This window comes from Rhodamnia argentea, chromosome 3 (genome assembly GCF_020921035.1).
Source record: "Rhodamnia argentea isolate NSW1041297 chromosome 3, ASM2092103v1, whole genome shotgun sequence".
Classification (NCBI taxonomy): domain Eukaryota; kingdom Viridiplantae; phylum Streptophyta; class Magnoliopsida; order Myrtales; family Myrtaceae; genus Rhodamnia; species Rhodamnia argentea.
Window position 1 is genome coordinate 33,439,214 of NC_063152.1, and position 19,650 is coordinate 33,458,863.

Genomic DNA, 19,650 nt, shown 5'->3' on the forward strand with positions numbered 1-19,650 from the left:
GATTTGAGTACAACATAGCTCGTACCCCACCAAAAGAAAAGAAAAAAAACTTGTCCTGAAGTTCTTGGTACAATGGTTGGAAAATGTGGGTTTCTGGAGCATCTGATCATGCCCATAAACTGTCAATTCATATTTTTTAAGAATATTGTGAGCGTTACATTGGAACACGACTCCGCTTTCGTGAAACTGTCAATTCAGATTTTTTAAGAATCATAAACTGTCAATTCATATTTTTTAATAATATTGTCAGCATTACATTGCAACGTGACTTTGCTTTTGCATGGCAACAATTCTGCTTTAGAAATCAATTTCTAGCTAGAAATTGATTTATCTAATTTTGGATAGAAGTAAATTTTTTTTTTTACTTCATCAAGTGGCTCCAAAATTACTTCTAGAGCAAAAAATAGAAAAATGAAGTTGTGATAACCAAACGAATTTTTGCTCCAGAAGTTGCGTTACCACACAGGTTTTTGCTCCAGAAGTGTCCATATTTGACATGTTGTCATTTGTCAAGTCTTGAGTTTGGCTCACTTGATTAAATATCAACTTCTAGTCTATTATTCCAATCAGTATATCGATTTTGTGGATCCATCTTAGTATACTTGGCATTACCTTGAAACCTTATAGGATTGTGCAAAGTATATCAATAATGCCTAGAAAATCCTTGTAGTAAGTAATAGTCAGACTGTGAATGTATGTTGAATATGATCCACTCATTTGCAACCATCGACATCGCTTCGTACATCAATTATGCAGGCCAGTTTTACACGTAGGTTTGCCCTAACTTCTTATAAAATGGAGACATCCTGGTTCGAGCTTGACAACTTGCTACTCATGGAAGGACTCGCATCTTGTGCTTCCTCCTCCTTACTTGTCCCTTTACATCATAAAGCCTCGCCCCCCCTCCAGAAACTCGTCCACTTGATCCTCCAAACCCGAACTGAGGACTGGGTTTACTCCATCTTTTGGCGACCCTCGAGAGACGAACACGGTGGTCTCGTCCTCACCTGGGGCGACGGCCATTTCCAAGGAGCTACGAGGGACCAACTGGCATCCAAACCCACCATCGAAAGGGTGCTCGAGGAAGCCCAATGGCTGGATGATAAGTTCGGTCACGGCAACGACATCGGCGACCCTGAATGGTACTACATATTGTCGGTTATGAGGTCGTATTCATCCGAAGACGGCCTTCTAGGGACAGCATTTCGCTCAGGAGGTCACGTCTGGCTGAGTGGTGAAGACGGCCATGGGCTGGAGTTGTATGAGTGTGATGAGAGGATTAAAGAAGCAAGAATGTATGGCATCAAGAGCATAGCGTGCATATCAAGCCCTGATGGTTCTGGGGTTCTTGAATTGGGCTCCTCGGAGATCATCAAAGAAGATTGGAGCCTAGTTCATTTGGCCAAGTGCTTCCTCTTCCCTTGTCATTTCTTGAACCCTCCAGTCCATCCTCGTGGAGAGAACCAATCCAACGATGCCAAAGAAGAAACGGCACTTGTCGGTGTCGCAAAGCGTCCATTTGCTAAGCCTGCCGGCATGTCATGTCATGACATGTCTAAGAAGAGCGGTAGGAAGGAAATAGTTGACGACGACGATGAAGAATCACCATTGTCGCCGTCGCTGCGAGGTCCCTCGAGCCACGTGAAGGCAGAGCGGCAGCGGAGGGATAAGATGAACCAGCGGCTCTACGTGCTCCGTTCCATCGTCCCCAACGTGTCGAGGATGGACAAAGCGTCCCTCCTTGCTGATGCCGTCGACTACATCAAGGAACTCCGGTCCCGCGTTGATGCATTGGAGTCCAAGCTCGTCAAGTCCAAGCCGTCGCCTCCAAAGCGACTCAAGAGTAAAAGGGCTGTCGCTGACGTGACTGAGTCAAGGTCGCTTTGGAGCAAGAACGGTACGGCAAAGGCCTCGACCATGTTGGCCGCCCCGGGGCCGAGAGAGATGGCGGTGGAGGTGAAGGTGTATGGGCGGGAGGCGGTGGTCCGGGTCCGGAGCCCGAATCTGGGGCATCCGTGCGCGAGGTTGATGGACGTGTTCAAGGAATTGGGGCTGGAGGTCCAACACGCGAGCATGTCGTGCATGAAGGAGATGATGGTTCAGGACGTGGTGATTAGGACTCCGGTCGACTACTGGGTGAGCGACGAGTCCATGGGAGATGCCATTTCGGGTAAATTAGGCAAGGTGATATAGTTATTATTCGTACATAAATTCATCTGGAAAAATATAGTCATATGTAGAAAATGCCATGGAGTTCGCTCAAATAGCTCTAATTGATCTTTGTCACCGATGACTTTTGTTCAAATTGTCACTAGGTAATCAGTTTATCACCAAACTAGTTTCCCTTTTTGGAGAGAGAGAGAGAGAGAGAGAGAGAGATTGATTAAAACTATCATTTTCAAAGTTCTCTCTCACACACACAATTGTCATATCCCCTTGCCGACCATCCACATCATTGGTGCAGTCGATTGAGATGGTTGAGGTATTTTCAGCCTAAAAATCAAACTACGCTTGCAAACTGTTCCGTGTCACCGCCATCTTCATAAGCCAAACGCCCGCGCATAACCGTTTCTTGAGACTTTACAAGATGTTTCACGCGCTTCCAGATAATATAATCGTGTCTCCATACTCGCACTCCTAGATCATCCAAAAGAGGAAAAAAGAAGAAGAAAAAAATCATGTAATTGCAAGAGTAGTTCCAATTAACAATCTGACAGTACTTTTTTTTTCTAACCCTATGATGTTTCAATTAATGAGTACTTTATGCAAAACACGCGATGATAGTGTGTAAATATATAATCAGAAATAACCGACAAGACTCTTATATTATCGGAGAAGCAATCTCTTAAGAGACTCATCAATAGTCTTTTTTTGCTATTGGGATGCAAAGATAATAGATAGTATCACATGTAAAGAAACAGTTTTTCATCTCGTCGTGTTTGGTACCCGGTAAAGGGCGGGGATGGAACACGAAGGGTAGCCCTCAAAACACAAAAACCAAATTCAGTGGATAGATAGAAAAAAAAAAAACACCGACATGCTCTTCACATGTATTTTTAATTTGAACATAGAGACAGCTCACCGGCTTGGTTAGTGTGTTTCCTGCCCCCTTGGTTAGGAATCGGCAAATTCTTCAGGTAACCCCCACCCAAAGCAAATTCGTTTCCAGGAAGAGTCGGACACTATACAAACGTGTGCGCCATCAAGCATGGGCAACCGTGTTTCCGTGTATGCATGCAAATCGCCCCGTCTATTCATGTCGAGTGTGCCTCTATTCATCAGGTGGTGGGCTCGATCTTGCTGGTTATTTTGCTAGAAACCTTGCATCGAAGCCAATCAAAGTCGAGATCACATGAGACCTATTTGTAAGGTCCACATGATCAATGTTTATGATGGACTCGGTCTATGAATTATAATTCTCTTGAGAATTTATGAATTTGCCTCTAGAATTAGGCATTTCCTCGCAAAGATACGAGCCCCAGGTGCTAGAGTTGAGAGAGTAGAGTTGGTCTTCTTGATACCTTCATATACTCGCTAACCGATCGACACACTAGTTTGCTTCTCCATGACTACAACGCAAAAAATATCGCATCATCATTCGACCATATAAACCAAGTCTATCCAGATTGTTGATCATATATACCTCTAGCGAGACCTACATAATTCCTATGTTCTGATGATCTTGATCCATGTAGTCTAAAGAATATGAAAACAACTTATCAAACAAACTTCAAAAAAATCTATGAAAACCCTAGAGAAGTATCTGCTTCGCATCAAATAGTTAGGATTTCATTTCATTTCTTTACGTAATTGATCAAGCATTTGTTGTACGCGGCGCCTCGCATTGTTGAACGTTGCCTTCCTCTGATGGAACCTACCCGAAAACAGCCAACATTCAAAGACAAAAGAGAGCGATAGCAATTAAAGTTCATGGACACAAATCGAAAGGACCTCGGCATATGAGTACAAGGTTTCCAACCGCACCCATCCCACGTGGTGTCCTGTGGCATTGCTTGTCCGAACCGACCGGGTCTAGATCGAACCCCGTGATTGCGGGAGGCCATTCATCGTGGAAGACAACACAGTACTGGAGCATTTTACATGTGCGTCTCAGGTGCCTCATCAACTTCGAATGGCAGCAACTTCTGGATTGTCCTGATCCGCTGATCATGGAGGATGAACCTTAGCACTTTTGGGGGTGCCCGTTTACAAAGGGGGGATAGTCGTACGAAGTGACCCACGATCATCATGATTCTCAGTGTCTAGGTTGTGAATTGAATTAGCTAATCGATGTTACGAACGATCTTCTTAACATGTACTGTTTCGACACCGTTGAGGCACGAGTTCTGAAGGTCTAGGTTTCGTTGATTCACGGACTCCACGGTCTGTAATCTGCAAACCCCAAGAGAAAAGGAAGTTTCCTTGGCATTTGTCCAAGGAGATATGTGCGATGCTTAAAAGAAAGGGAAATGCTTCCACAGTATTGTTAATGATCGTATAATTTCAACTGTGGATCAACATATTCAACATATTTTGCATAAAGCATTGTGAGATAATGCAATCAGAAATAATTAATACTATCGGATTGTCAAGTTAGCAGTTTCCTAAAAGAAATTAAGGATACATTTGTTTCACTGAAAATTTGATGACAAACGAAAATTTCCCATGGCAAACGTAGTCAAGGAAAATAGTGAGTTTTCTTTATTTATTTGGTGGTTAGGAAAAGTGATTTTCTTTTTACCAGAATGAGAAATCGCTTTCCCCCATTTGAAACTTGTTGTCTTCAGTCCACAAAAAATGTAGTCAGCAAATCAATTAGTTTTCCATCGACCGAACACCGGAAACTAAAAAAATTCAAAATTCGAAAATGGTTTTCCTTCCAACAAACAAGTTTACTAGAGATCCATTAACTACCTATACATTCTTTTATCATTGCCAATTGTATGATCCATTAACCCAACCAATAGAGGATTATAAATGGATTCATTTTTTTTTTATTTTTACTAGAGATTGGGGATAGATGGACTTTCTATACGATCTATTTTACTAACGGGATTTATCACCACTTTAGCTACTTAGCGGCTCAACCAGTTGCTCGAGATTCCCGATTATTCTATTTCTTGATGTTAGAAATGTATAGTAGTCAAATAAGATCATTTTTTTTCGAGACCTTTTACTTTTTTTCATCATTTGGGAGTTAAAATTAATTCCCGTTTATCTACTTCTACCGATGTTTGTTTTTTTTTGGGGGGGAAGAATCGTCTGTATTTTGCTACAATTTTTTTTTTGTACACTGCGAGAGGTTCCATTTTTCTGTTAATAGGGGTTCTGGGTATTGATTTATATAGTTCCAACGAACCAACATTAAATTTGGAAACATTAGCGAATCAATCGTATCCAGTGACACGGGAAATACTATTCTATATTGGATTTCTTATTGCTTTTGTTGTTAAATTACCGATTATACCCTTACATACATAGTTACCAAACACTCATGGAGAGGCACATTATAGTACTTGTATGCTTCTAGCCAGAATTTTATTAAAAATGGGAGTATATGGGTTGGTTCGAATCAATATGGAATGATTACCTCATGCTCATTCTATATTTTCTCTCCGGTTGATTATAGTAGGCGCAATCCAAATAATCTATGCAACTTTAACATCTCTTGGTCAATATAATTTTAAAAAAAAAAAAAGAATAGCCTATTGCTCTGTATCTCATATGAGTTTCATAATTATTGGAACCGGCTCGAAAACTGATACGGGACTCAATGGAGCCATTTCACAAATAATCTCGCATGGATTTATACGCGCTGCTCTTTTTTTCTTGGCAGGAACGAGTTATGATAGAATACGTCTTGTTTATCTAGACGAAATGAGTGGAATGGCTATCCACCTTCCAAAAATATTCATGATGTTCAGTAGCTTATCAATGGCTTCCCTTGCATTATCGGGTATGAGTGGTTTTCTCACAAAATTGATATTTTTGGAATAATTACCAGCCAAAATATTTTAAAATTCCAAAAATACTAATTACTTTTGTGATGGCAATTGGAATGATATTAACTCCTATTTATTTATTATCTATGTTATGCCAAATGTTCTATGGATACAAGTTATTTAATGTACCAAACTCTTATTTTTTTTTTATTCTGGGCCATGAGAGTTATTTGTTTCCATCTCGATCCTTCTACTATAATAGCTATTGGTATTTATCCAGATTTCATTCTCTCACTATCTATTGATAAGGTCGAAGCTATTATATCTAATTATTTTTATTAATAGTTTTCATCAATAAAAGAAAAAATAAAAAAGGAATCCTATTGTAATTTTTAATATTGTTCATTGTACAATGAAAAAAAAAAGGCTTTTTCTCTTACGTAAAAAAAAATTGGAATAGTAAACAGATATTTTTGGTCTTTATGAGAACCTTTTGAATCAAGTATTGTAGTGATTCAAATGGTTCTCGACAGCCTACATGAAGTAGGAAGTTTTCTTATCTTCTATTCTTACTTATTTTTGTATTCTATTTCTATGTAGGCTTGTTCTATGTTTGTATTTGTCAGTATTTTTTTTATTTGATTAGATCCTAATGTAAATTAAATGAACCATAACTATGCAATCCTATTCCTAATAAATCGACTCCAAAATAGCATGTCCAAATTATAAGAAAGCCTATAGAAGCCAAAATTGCGCAATTGAAACTTTCCCAATTTTTATTTGTTCCAGTATGTAAATAGATGGCAAATAGGGTCCAAGTAATAAATGCCCAAGTTTCCTTGGGGTCCAAATTCCAATATGACCCCCATGCCTCATTAGCCCATACTACTATTTCGGATTAATGCATTTCAGTTAAAAGACTTGAAGTAGCAAAGCCTTGAGTAAAAAAAGTACTTGGCGCGTCTATTGCACTTAAATAATTTTTATGTTTTTTAAAATATGGAACCACATGAATAATGGAAAAACTCAATGAAAGAAAAATGAATGATTCATACAAATCACTTTATGGGAAATGTCCCGAATAAATCCAACGAATGACTAATAATCTTGTTATACAAAAAAAAAGTAGCTATCATGCCTTTTTCTGACAAATCATAGAGTCCTACAATTTCATCAATTGATAATCTTATAAAAAAAAACTGTAATTACAATTAAAACGGTCGAAAAAGATATATGACTTAGTATATGTTCTAAAGTGGACAATATTGTTTTAATTTAATCAAAATGAAAAAGTGGGGTAAACAAATTCTACAGAATTGAATTTATTATAGGACTTATTGTATTTGTTTTAGAAGATGCCATGCCACCACTCGGACTCGAACCAAGATGCTCTAGCACTGCTTCCTAAGAGCAGCGTGTCTACCGATTTCACCATAACGGCATACTCAAAATAATAATAATAATAATATATTATTATTATTATTTCATTTTAATCCTCGAGATTGAAAAAGTCAATTCAATACCTTTTTTTTCCATTTTCATTCAAAGTGATGAGAAAGAACTCATTTTGTTTCAATATGGATTGAAGCATTTCCTAAAAAAATCTTTATTATCATTTTATTTAATTTTTGAATGAAAATGGAAGGTTTCCTTTTTTATTTAGCAGAGACATTTTTGTAGTTTATGATCTCCTAAAAATGGAGATCTTGTAACTAAATAGTTATCACTTCAATTCAAGGATAAAGATATAACTAAAAAAAAGTTTTTTTTTTTCATTTTTGAAGTTTAAAATTCATTTATCATTTATCTAATTTTATGAATCTAAGATGGATTTTTTTTTATCAATGAACAAAAAAGTCTTTCTATGGATCATAGTACAGTGTGCCATTTCAATTTTTTTTTATTTAACTATTTGTAGAGCTTTATATTAATCCTTAGACCTTAGGTTGGTTTTTCGTCTTGTAAAGAATTTGATTTAGGATTTAGAAAACTAATTCAATATTGGCCTGAACTAAATATCTTGTTTAAGAATTTTTTTTATTTTCTTATTTATTATGATATGACAAATAAGTGTACCGATGAGGAAAATAAGAATCCCCACCGGATAAAACATATTCAAAAAAAGGTGAAACCTTGTCTCTCTTTTTTTTTTCTTTTTGTTTAAGTACCATTTTCAGATTAAGATTATTTAATCTAGTGTTAGACTATTTCATTGTCGCACAATTTTTTTTTTTTTGAATTCCCCGTAGAAAGAGACTTCGCTAAGGAAAAAGCTTTTAACGCTGCCCAATATAGCTTCGTTGTCCAAATGTTTTTACAAATACGTTTTTTTTTTATATAGAGGTATGCTTTTTTGGAACTGCCATGAAAAATTTGAAAAAGTTGTTCATTTCTCTAGTTGAATGTGAAAGACATCTATTGGTCAAATAATTCCATGTTTTTTTATATCTATGTCTATTTTCGTTGTGCTATATTTATCCATGTAAAAAATACACTGAAAAGTTTAAAAAACCAATCCTTATCTAAAAAATTCCAAATTACTCAAATTACTTTAGTTTTTTATTAGTTGGTCAAGCTCAAAAGAAAAAGAAAGAAAGGAGTACACATTTTTTTTTTAATTTTAAAATTCGAATTAAACTAGTAGTTAATCAAAGGATATATGATTTTATAAAGTCATCTTAGTAATTTTTTCTTTTCTTTTAAATCTATTTCTTCTCTCTAGTATTGAAAGAAAAGTGTGGGATATGCTAGTGTTTTCTACAAAGAAAAATAAATGTCTTTTATTCGAATGAAAGATAATCAATTCTGCCATGAATTAGTTAATGATTATGAATAAACGAACTAATTCTTTTTTTTTTGTTGGGCCAGTTTTGGTATGCACCATCCTATTATTTCTATCAAAATAAAGTAATGTAACAACTACTCTTTTTTGGTGTAATTATTTGCTCTATGGATATAATATATTCAGTGTTTTTTGTAAGACAGAGTTAAGATCTTTCAAGCGAGGATAAGACATAACTCAATTAGGGTTCATGCCTGGATATACAAAGAGACGCCCTGAGCTTGGCTCTTGGACCTCGCAAAGAGCTCATTGTTTGGACGAGCATCACACGCCTTGAGTGGGATTTAATATTCTCCTTTTATGATTATTTTGCGAGATCACTTATCTATACTATTCGTTAAGCAGACTCAATGGTCAGTTGATCACTTGAATCTCAAACTTCTATGATAAAATAAAAGTTGCATAAAAATCCCATGCATATATTAAATTGCGCTATGACCACGCAACTCTATTGAGAAACACAATCATAATTTACGAAAATCAGGATCTTGAGCAAGTAACCATTGAATCTCTCAACCTCCTAAATTGAAATTCAAGATAATGGTAACGTGTTGCACAAATCTCTCATCTTTCCCTTCCCAACGATCCAAACTATACAAATGGGTCGGAATCTATGAACATCAACTCCCCCCCTTTTTTTTTGCTGTTTCAATTTGTATTTTGACTATTTCTCTGCACGCGCAACACGGCTGCTCTTTCTCGACCAAACATGCCATAGTCAACAAACAATTCCCCTTGAAGCTTTCCTATGAACAAGTATTGAACTTTGAAATTCTTGTCAATGAACGAATTTTTCTGTTTTTTTTTTTTTTGTCAGTTTCCCTCACCGGCCATTCTATTGACTGGAATCTATTCTGACCCTCCGTCCGCCATCGAAGGAATTCTGTTCTGCTCCTAGGTTTCTAGAATCCAAGTTCAGAAAGATAACTCTGCTTCCCTCTCCCAAATTCTCCCTCATCCGTTCGGCTTTTCGGTCAAAATTGCACATGAAAGTCAACGATTCACGTTTTTACAATGTGAAATTTAGGAACGTCAAAAAGTGGTGAATTAACCAAACATTGACCAAAACGAATAGTGCAAGTGATAACACATCACGATGGTACTCACGGGTTCCCACGAATCTTCCTACCGCTTACGACGGCATAGAAGATTTGACATAAACTCAAATCTTGCCAAATCATATTAGAAGAGAACATATACATTTTTTAGATAATTGCGTACGAAAAGTGAAGAAAAATGAGCAAACAAGAAAGCAAAATGACTCGTCACCCTAGGAATAGACAAAGTTAACTTTCTTTTTATTGTGGATATGCTCATAATAGAAGTGAATCACCTCGGCGAAGCATCGGTTAAAAAAATTGTTAATGACTTCACTAGTTTAGAATATATACCAAGTTTACTTATAGCACAATATTTTTCCTTTGTTTATAAAAATCAGGAAACATCTAATTCACAAGAAGTCCGGGCCAAAAATTAGTTAGATTGCTTGGATGAAGGAAGGGAGAGGGAAGAGGAGAGAAAATATGTAACTTTTTTTTTTATGTAAATTCCCATTCCCGATTCCCTCGTTTTTAACTTTTTTTTTAACCAAGTTAGAAGAGTGAGAAGGGGTGATCAGCATATGGCCTTCTTCAAGCGTTACTATAGAAATTTCATACCTGCAATCGAAACGTTCGATGTGAGACATAACTAATACTCATTTTGATTGAGCGTGTAAGCTCTCAATTATCAGATGCCAGTTAGAGTAAGAGAGGAATGATCTCTACACTCAGCATTGAGCCTATGTTACGGGCAAATTAGTATTGGAATACACATTAGAATATTGTTTAAATAGAAACAGAGATAATAACTCTAAGATAGTGATAACGAATTTATGACGACGACAAAGCCAATCTATATGTAATCTTAACAAGTAAAAATTATAGAATTACAAACCAAATAAAGACTTGCTAGATGAACATGAAGTGATGTACGGATTACCAAATTTCCATTAAGCAATTAGATCCTGCCAACAATACTAAACAGCTTTACGAACTATGCCTCTCAAAATACAACACCTCGAACCCGTTGGTATTAACACTAGATGAATACGACTCCATCAAACACTTCTTGAAATTGGCATACCTAGAGCACGACCTCCTTTGATACACTAAAGAACACGTCCTTTTTAAAAACACAAAAAAAATCTACTCCAGAAAACTGAATAGACACAAACTAAAGAGTCATATCGGTTATACTCGCATTTGTTGAGTCATTAATAATAATAATAATAATAATAATAAAGACAAAGAAAACTGTAGCAGAAAACTGAAAAGACATAAATCGAAGAGTCAGAATTTTAAAGACAAATGTCCTGAGCCATTAACTCAAAATTACAACAATTAGGAATTTTTGACATCGGTGAGCCATTTGAGAATTTGAACCAACTATGCCAATCATCTCGGCTTTAGAAGATAGCATAAAATAACTCTTGTAACCGCGAATGTAAAAGTAAGATCCGAAAGGAAACAACATGTGAGAAACGACAAGGACTTGCGTAGGGTTGTCTCCCACCACAACTATTATTGGTCCAAAAGACCTAAAACTTGCGACAACTATCGCTTTCACACCTTCCACACGTGGACTTTCACTTCTCCATCTGGTCTGGTCTAGTGACTAAGAGGGTTAGCCTCCATCTCTTGATGTTAGGATTGGCGCATAATCACAATGAAGTAAAATTAGTGAGAAAGAGAAAATTCAGATACGAGATTTTATCCTAGTTCACCCTTAAACTATAGTTATGTCGAGCAGATGATTCCACTATAATTAATACCTTACACTTTTCGTTACATCACTTAATTACAAGTGAAAAAAAAAGTATTTATAATAGTAGCTATTCATGAACCCAAGCTCTAATTACTAATAAAAAATTACGAGCTTAAATCGTAAAGACCCTTTGGTGTCCAAAGAACGCTGCTCCCTTGAGACCCCCGTTAGGGCGGCCCCTCCGAACCCCCGTCTGCTCAATGTGGAGCAAAACCCACGTGCTTTCTTGTCGCAGGAAAGTATGAACCACACTCCAATAGAATTTGCTGCACTTCAACCCCCTGATAACTTACTGCTTTTATACAACGTTAACTCGAATTTCAGGTTGAGTAAATTGGCTTTTCTGTGGAAGAAACCAAAACCCGAAACTGGAAGCTGAATGAAATTCCTGAAGGGATTTTACGGGGACGGGCACCTGGCCGGGATCATTCTAGAGCGAATGACGCGAAACGAGCACGTGCGTCCAATGCATCAGGACGGTGGAGATAGGTGAGACAGGTTCATTTCCCACGTTTAAATCATTGTGACTTTTAGTACGACATAGGGCAAGTTCTTGCCCCGCCCACAAAGAAAGCAAAAGCTTGCCCGAAAGTTCTTGCTGCAATAATTAAAAGTTAAAACGTTGAGGGGGGAACTAAGAGTTGGTTTCCGGAGCATCTACGTTAGGTGCCCTCACATCACTTGCAAAGAGTCAAAAACAGATCCGTACGAAAATACGAATCACGTGGAGGTTACGTTAGAATCTCGAAGTTAGTTGTTCGTCACGCTTGATTAGTGAGTGCACATGGAAAAATGATGGAAGAGGATCGTGTGTAATCGCTTCTCAAGCCACGGTTTTGGGTTTTGATTTGCAGGAGCGGATCGAGATCCTATTTACAAAACCATAGAGGCTCTAGAGCGAGCTAGGGATTTGCTTAATGGTAATATGGATCTCTAAAAAGTTTGTAAAATTTGTCTACATTAGCGTCGGTCGCGCCATATAGCACGGTCGGCGTTCTTGTCAACGATTTTCGACCGAATGAACTGAATTGACACGAATGTACAAGGTTTAGGGCTAAATTGGTCCAATTGAAATGTTCATGACTGAATTGATACCAATGTAATATATTTGAGACTTTTTTGATACTTTTCCCCCAATCCCATGAGCTAGAAGTTGATTTTTCTACTTCTGTTTCTGAGCATAAGTTGATTTTTCTTTTTCTGGAGAGAAGTAAATTTTTTTTAACTTTTTTTAAATGGCTCCAAAATTACTTCTGAAACAAAAACATGCTTCAGAAGTTTAAAAATGAAGTTGCGTAACCAAATGTATTTCTGCTCCTGAAGTTGCGTTACCAAATAAATTTCTGCTCTAGAAACACTTATGGAGCATGAATTCTACTCCAAAAGTGTTGTCATGTGCCCCCTAACTTCTCATTTGTCGTTATTACTGGATTTTGGATATTCAAGATCATGTGCTTCCTAGCCTGAGAGATTTTCTGCTGAGAGATTTTCTGATTAAAATGATGCACGTTTGGGTCAACAAATTTGACTGCAAATTATGTATTGTACGTGCGAAAAGCTCTTGTAATCAAAATATACCATGGAAGGTGTAGATGATACATTTGGCTAAATTGGATATAATGCCTAAACCCGTCCAAATCTTGATGAAAGTAGATGATTATGGGCTTTTTCATCATGTATCCTTGGTCAGACGAACTTCCTCTACTAATAACTTTTGATTGGTGGATTATAAGATATACTTGCATACAGTGCATAAGGTAACAACAGAATGGCCGCATGTATCGATTTGAAATTTGAACGACCATGACCAATCTGAAACTCAGACCGTATCAATGAAACCAAGCCCCACTACCGCAGCCATGGACATGGTTGGCCTTGTGTGACCACAGACCTAGGGTTGTGCCTGGCAACCGACCATTGTCGGAGGGAAATAACGGAGGTTGCGACCTCCATGGCCGCCGGTCGTTCCTTTCCGTGGGCCTATACTTTCCTCATTTTCATCATTTGAATTGCTAAAAAAATGAGTAACTGAGAATGTTTTCAATATCAATGGAAAATCGTAGTTATTGTTTTCACCATTGATAAAAACATTTTTCATTGATGCACTATCTCGAGAAGTACCAACAATAGAGTACTTTTTCGTTGTTGATTATTTGTGAAATAATAGGAGCTTATCAACATATGGAGTTAGTCCACTATACTGCAACAGACTTTCGTCGAGTCTTGAGTATGATCCCCCTGGTTAAATATCAACTTATAATCTCTTATGTCACTTAGTATATCAATTTGTGGATCCATTTTAGTATAACTAGAACTATTTATAACTTTATAGGATGACGCAGTGTATCCTGCCATTGGGCTATAAATCCATATGCTAATTAATAGGTCAGATTGTAATGTGTGTTGAATATATTCCACTCATTCAAAAGCTCAGTTGCAACCGCCCACATCGCTCGGTACACCAATTGTATAGACCAATGAAAAGTGATTAGCTAACGGTCACACTGTGCATGACAATATAATCATGCCATACTTATCAACAAAAGTTGTAGAAATTTTTTTTTGGCTATTATGCGCCAGCCACAATTTGTGGATGGCATTGAATTGTCCACTATCAAAACAAGACCCTGGACCAAGCTTAGTACACTTCACTTTGGCCTAACTTCTTGCAAAACGGAGAAAAACTGATACAACCGTCCACATGGGTCGATATACCAATTATATAGACTAATGTTGGTACACTTTGCTTTGGCCTAACTTCTCATAAAAGGGAGAAACCTTGGCTCTAGCTTAACAACTATATTGGGAAAAACGAGCGGTGCTTCGGCACAAACTCAATCAATCCAGTATCAAACTCTCCCCTCGAAACTACATCGGCATCATCCAGCAACAACCAACAATATATATCTAGCAAAAATAACCTCGCAACATCTAAATATGATAATAGAATGATAACGAGACAATGCACTAAAATTTACGTGGAAAATCCAAAAGGGGAAAAACCACAGACGATCCAAAACTTCCATTAATCACCAAGAACAGTAGGCATACAAAGTGTTTTTCTCTAGTCACACACTAGAGGCTCAATATCAATATTACAAGAGCGTTTTCCTCACCACAAAGGTAAAACAATACAAAAAGGGCAAGAAAACCCTAATTGCAATTGAAGAATTCGGAGACGAATCTCAACTAACGAAATCAATCAAGTCGTAGACCTCGGCCTCACGAACAATGAACTCAAATTTGAGCCAAATCCAGCAATGTTTGGCCTTCGAATCAGAACCGTAAACTCGCGCCCCTTTTTTTTTCACCGAGAACTCCGTCTGCACCGAGAGCTTCCCCTTTTTTTCTTCTTCTTCTCTTGCCTCTTTTTTCACACTCTACCGGGCGTACACTCACAAAAAGAAAACAGCCCACACTTTCTTTCCTTTTTTTTTTTTTTTGTCTTTTTTTCTTTCTCTTGTTTTGTCTTTTTGACTTTTGTTTCCTTTTTTTATTTAAAAAAAAGCCGCTGGGCCCCACAAGGAGGCGGACCCAGCCAACAACAACTTGCTACTCATGGAAGAACTGACATGTTGTGCTTCCTCCTCCTTAGTTTTCCCTTTCTATCGTAAAGCCTCACCTCCTGTCCAGCACTTGATCTTCCAAATCCGACCCAAGGACTGGGCCTACTCCATCTTTTGCGGCCCTCAAGAGACGACCGCGGCCATCTCGTCCTCACCTGGGGCGACAGCCATTTCCGAACTACAAGAGATCCACTCGGCACTCGCATCCAAGCCCGCCACCAAAAGGGTGCTCCAAGAAGCCCAATGTCCGGATGGTAAGTTCGATCAGGGCGGCGACATCAGCGACCCTGAATGGTACCACATCTTTTTCGTCGCAAGGTCGTATTCCTCCAAGGACGGCATTCTAGGAAGAGCATTTCGCTCAGGAGGTCACATCTGGCTGAGCGGTGAAGACCGCCGTGAGCAGGAGATGTGCGACTGTGATGAGAGGGTCAAAGAAGCAAGAATGCACGGAATCCCGAGCATAGCGTGCATATCAATTCCTAATGGTTCTGGGGTTCTTGAATTGGGCTCCCCGGAGATCATCAAAGAAGATTGGAGCTTAGTCCATTTAGCCAAATCCCTCTTCCCTTTGTTGGAGTTGGCGAATACTTCGGAAACCTTTGTTTCTCACACCGGGTACGCCCACGTGAGCTTAAGGAAACCGAAGTGTTACCCAACGATATGTGACCCCTGCGCGTGGGATGCGGGGGCAGCGCCTCCCGACGGGGGTTTCGCTGCCCGGTCGGCGGACGGCCGCCCCGCTCGCCGGTGAGCGGGCGGGGGTTCGGGGGCAGCGCCCCAAACCTCTATGGGTTTGGGTTTATATTTAAGCTGGCCCATATGGTTAGGATTAAGAGATTTAGGTTTTTTAGCCCGTTTTTGGGCATATATATTTTGCTCGGTTTTATCATTGTAATATGCGAATTGGCTGTAAATCGGAAAATATAGTGAAAATCTCTTTGCGGGACTTAGCCCTAATCTTGGGGTGAACTTGGGTAATCTCGTGTGTCATTCCAATTTTTTTTTATTCTTTGTGTGATCGTCTGATTCGGTTCCGATAAATCCCTTCACCCTTCTCATTTCTCGAACCCCCGAAGCAATCCTCGTGGAGAGAACCCATCCGGCGATGCCGAAGAAGAACCAGCTCTCGTCGGTGCCAGCAAGTGCCCATATGCAAAACCTGTCCGCATCTTACACCATAACATATCTAAGAAGAGTGACCGGAAGAAATTATCGCCCTCGCCGTGTGGGCCGTTGAGCCACGTGGAGGCTGAGCGGCAGCGGAGGGAGAATATGAACCGCCATTTCTTCGTGCTCCGCTCCGTCGTCCCCAACATATCGAGAATGGACAAGGCGTCCATCCTCGCCGACACCGTCAACTCCATCAAGGAGCTCAGGTCCCATATTACCGCACTGGAGTCCAAGCTGGTCAAGCCCGAGCCATCGTCTCCGAAGCGCCTCAAAAGTAATAGGGTTGTCACCTCCTTCAGCACTGTGAGTGGGACAACGTCGCTGTCGAACAAGAACAGCACGACTTTGGCTGTCCTGGGGCTGAGGGAGATGGCAGTGGAGGTGAAGGTGGTGGGGCGGGAGGTGGTGGTCCGGGTCTAGAGCCCAAATCTGGGGCATCCGTACGCGAGGTTGATGGATGTGCTCAAGGAATTGGGGCTGGAGGTCCAACATGCGAGCATGTCGTGCGTGAGGGGGATGATTCTTCAGGACGTGGTCATTAGGACTCCAGTCGACTGCTGGGTCAGTAACGAGTCCATCAGAGACGCCATTCGGGGCAAACTAGGCAAGGTGTGAATATTTTGGAGTTATACATAAAGTTGTAACTCAACAATTAGACGATCAAGGACGGAGAAATTTTCTCCAATCAAGGACGGAGAAATTTTTTTATGCATCACCTTTTGATTACAAAAGTTCCTAATGACCATGTATGAGACTTATTACCCAGTTTGCATAAATTCCTGTCAATGTAGGATCGCATCGTTTAAAAGATTATGGAACTAATTAGTCGTTCGGAAAATTTTAGAATGAAATTAAACTATGGACATTGTACACATATCTTAAGAAGTCCGCAATACGTAATGTAAAAAGTTATCACTGAATTTAGTCCTGCTAACTGAAACGTTAAGAAAATGATTGGAAAGATTGAGGGGATGATCGCCAAATACTGAAATTCAAGGACAAATGCGAAACTCGTTTCGAATTCCGTCATGAAAACTGTAGTCCAGCCTATGCAATGCTCTCTCTCTCTCTCTCTCTCATATAATTTCCCCTTGCACACATGCACTGCACAATCACCATTTAATTGTAGTAGCATTTACCCGAAAGAGAAAAAAGAAAAAATGAATTCATATTCAAGTGCCACAGACTACGTGTAAATTACTTTGGACTAAGATCATTTGTGCCGACCAATATGACCAGTTCATGGGACTCTTAGGCTTCTTTTGGTTATCCAGATAAAAGCCAGGATAAAATATGCTTTATCCCATCCTATGTTTGGTGATTGTCCAGGACATGTTAAAGTCGGATATAAAGGGGATATAGATCGGATAAAAATATTATAAGGGGGAGGATGGGATAGACTCGGATATGATTTCTTTTGTCTAGCTATTTTTCAGAAAACCCTACGCTGTCCTTTTCCTTCATCGTAGTTCACTCGCACATCTCCTCTCACATTGAAGTTTGACAAAAACACTTCACGAAAGTAGTGAGAGACAAAGCTCTTCTTCTCTGTTTTAATCCTATAAATTCAAACTCCATCTCCGGTGAGGAGCCACAGGCGATTTTGATTCCTCGCAAGATTCATCTCTCTCTCCTCTCTCTGTGGAATCGCTTGTGGGTTAGTGGGTTCCTTATTTGATTTGTATTAGATTTTCATGGGGCAATTGTTTGTGGATCTAGCTCTGTTTCTCTCTTTGTCATCTCCTTTTTTTTTTTTTTGTTGCTTACGAATTATCTATGGTCGATCTATAGGGGGAAACAGCCTTACATATTGAGAAATGTAGTTCGGACCTAGTTTCTTTGTCTAGGGAGGATAGTTTGTCTCATTGGCTAGCCTACTCAAGAACACCCTCATGAAAATGGTTATTCTCTCTGTATGGGACGAAATTATTGATGTTGCTAGGGTTCTTTTAGATATTTTTAAGCGACAATCAGTGGAGCAGCATAATGGGGTTATTTGACCTCTACTTATGGGGGACACAGTTGGTATAGTTCAAGAGTAAAGGTCTATTTCATACTTGTCCTAGGTATATACACCATAGTCAAGTTTAGTCCCTTGGTGCATATAGAATTATGCAAATCTTTGAAAATACGATATCATGGTTGAAAATTAGTTTCATTGAGCCATATGGGTTTGCTTGAAAGGAAAGTGGAACAAAGGTTGCACAATGACTACTGTCCCTTAATGAGCTCGCTTGTTGCTGAACAGAGGTTGCTAGAACTTCATGAACTGTAATATGTTACTCTCTTTGTAGCTCTTTGGAGAATGGCAGAGACTACTTAAATATGAATTATGAAAGCATCGACATTGCCAATTTTCCATATCAGATTTTACTTGCAACCCTATCGTATTTAATGATTCTTAGCTACCTATCTTTGTGATGCTACAGGCTCTTTCTTCACTTTTCTTTCCTGATTCATCCTTAAATATTCTACTTTGAATGTTTCTATATTGTATTTGCCTTTTCCATTTCATATTTTGACTGATAGCCTGTAGAAACTTGACTTAAATTTGTTGGATTCATGTTCATGCCTGCTGTCATATCCACTCATTGTTCAAACAACAATCACCAAGGTTTGCTTATGTTTAGGAATAGTTGGTAGCGATTTCAGTCAAACTCAAGGAAGGGAAACAAAGAGAGACCGGCCTATATGGACAATAGATGAAGAAAACGCGCTTCTATATGGTTTTGAAGACCTAGTTGCGAGACGAATGGAAGCTGATAACGACTTCAAGAGTGCCTACATGATTATGTTAGAGAAGTGGTTTGAAGAAAACTTCCCTAGTTATGACATCAGAGATAATCCTCACATAGAGTCGAAGTTGAAAAATTTGAAAATGATGTACAATCAAATATATGATTTGAAGAATCAAAGTGGCTTTGGGTGGGATCACGAGAAGCATTGCATTGATATTCATTCGGAGGATAGTTGGCAAAAATATTGCAAGGTTTGTATCACTTCTGCTCATTTTTTGATGTACTAATTGTTTCTTTTTAAAAAAAATTATATTTTTTCTTTGTAGACCTATCCAAGTGCTTCTTCTTTGAGAGAGAAGTCATTCCCTCAATATGATTGACTAGCAAACGTATTTGGAAAAGACAGTGCCAAGGGAAATCTCGGTGAAGATCCTTCAGAAGCTCATGCAGCTATAGATCATGAAGAAAGTGAGAATCATGATGATGAGACAACTAATGGTGCATGTCAAAACTTACCGCCACTATCATCTTCTTGATCACAAAGTAATTTTGATCCTTCAAGAAGAAAAAGGGCAGAAGGAAGT

At 38.8% G+C, this 19,650-nt stretch overlaps 1 protein-coding gene and 1 pseudogene across 1 annotated transcript; both read left to right on the forward strand.

The window, feature by feature from the left end:
* Positions 1 to 780: 780 nt before the first annotated feature.
* Positions 781 to 2,193, forward strand: LOC115747988 (transcription factor MYC2-like). Its single transcript, XM_030684340.2, has one exon. The coding sequence runs from the start codon at positions 796 to 798 to the stop codon at positions 2,191 to 2,193; it is 1,398 nt and encodes a 465-aa protein (XP_030540200.2). The 5' UTR covers positions 781 to 795.
* Positions 2,194 to 15,147: 12,954 nt separating this feature from the next.
* On the forward strand, positions 15,148 to 16,976 carry LOC115731117 (annotated as a pseudogene).
* Positions 16,977 to 19,650: the final 2,674 nt, after the last annotated feature.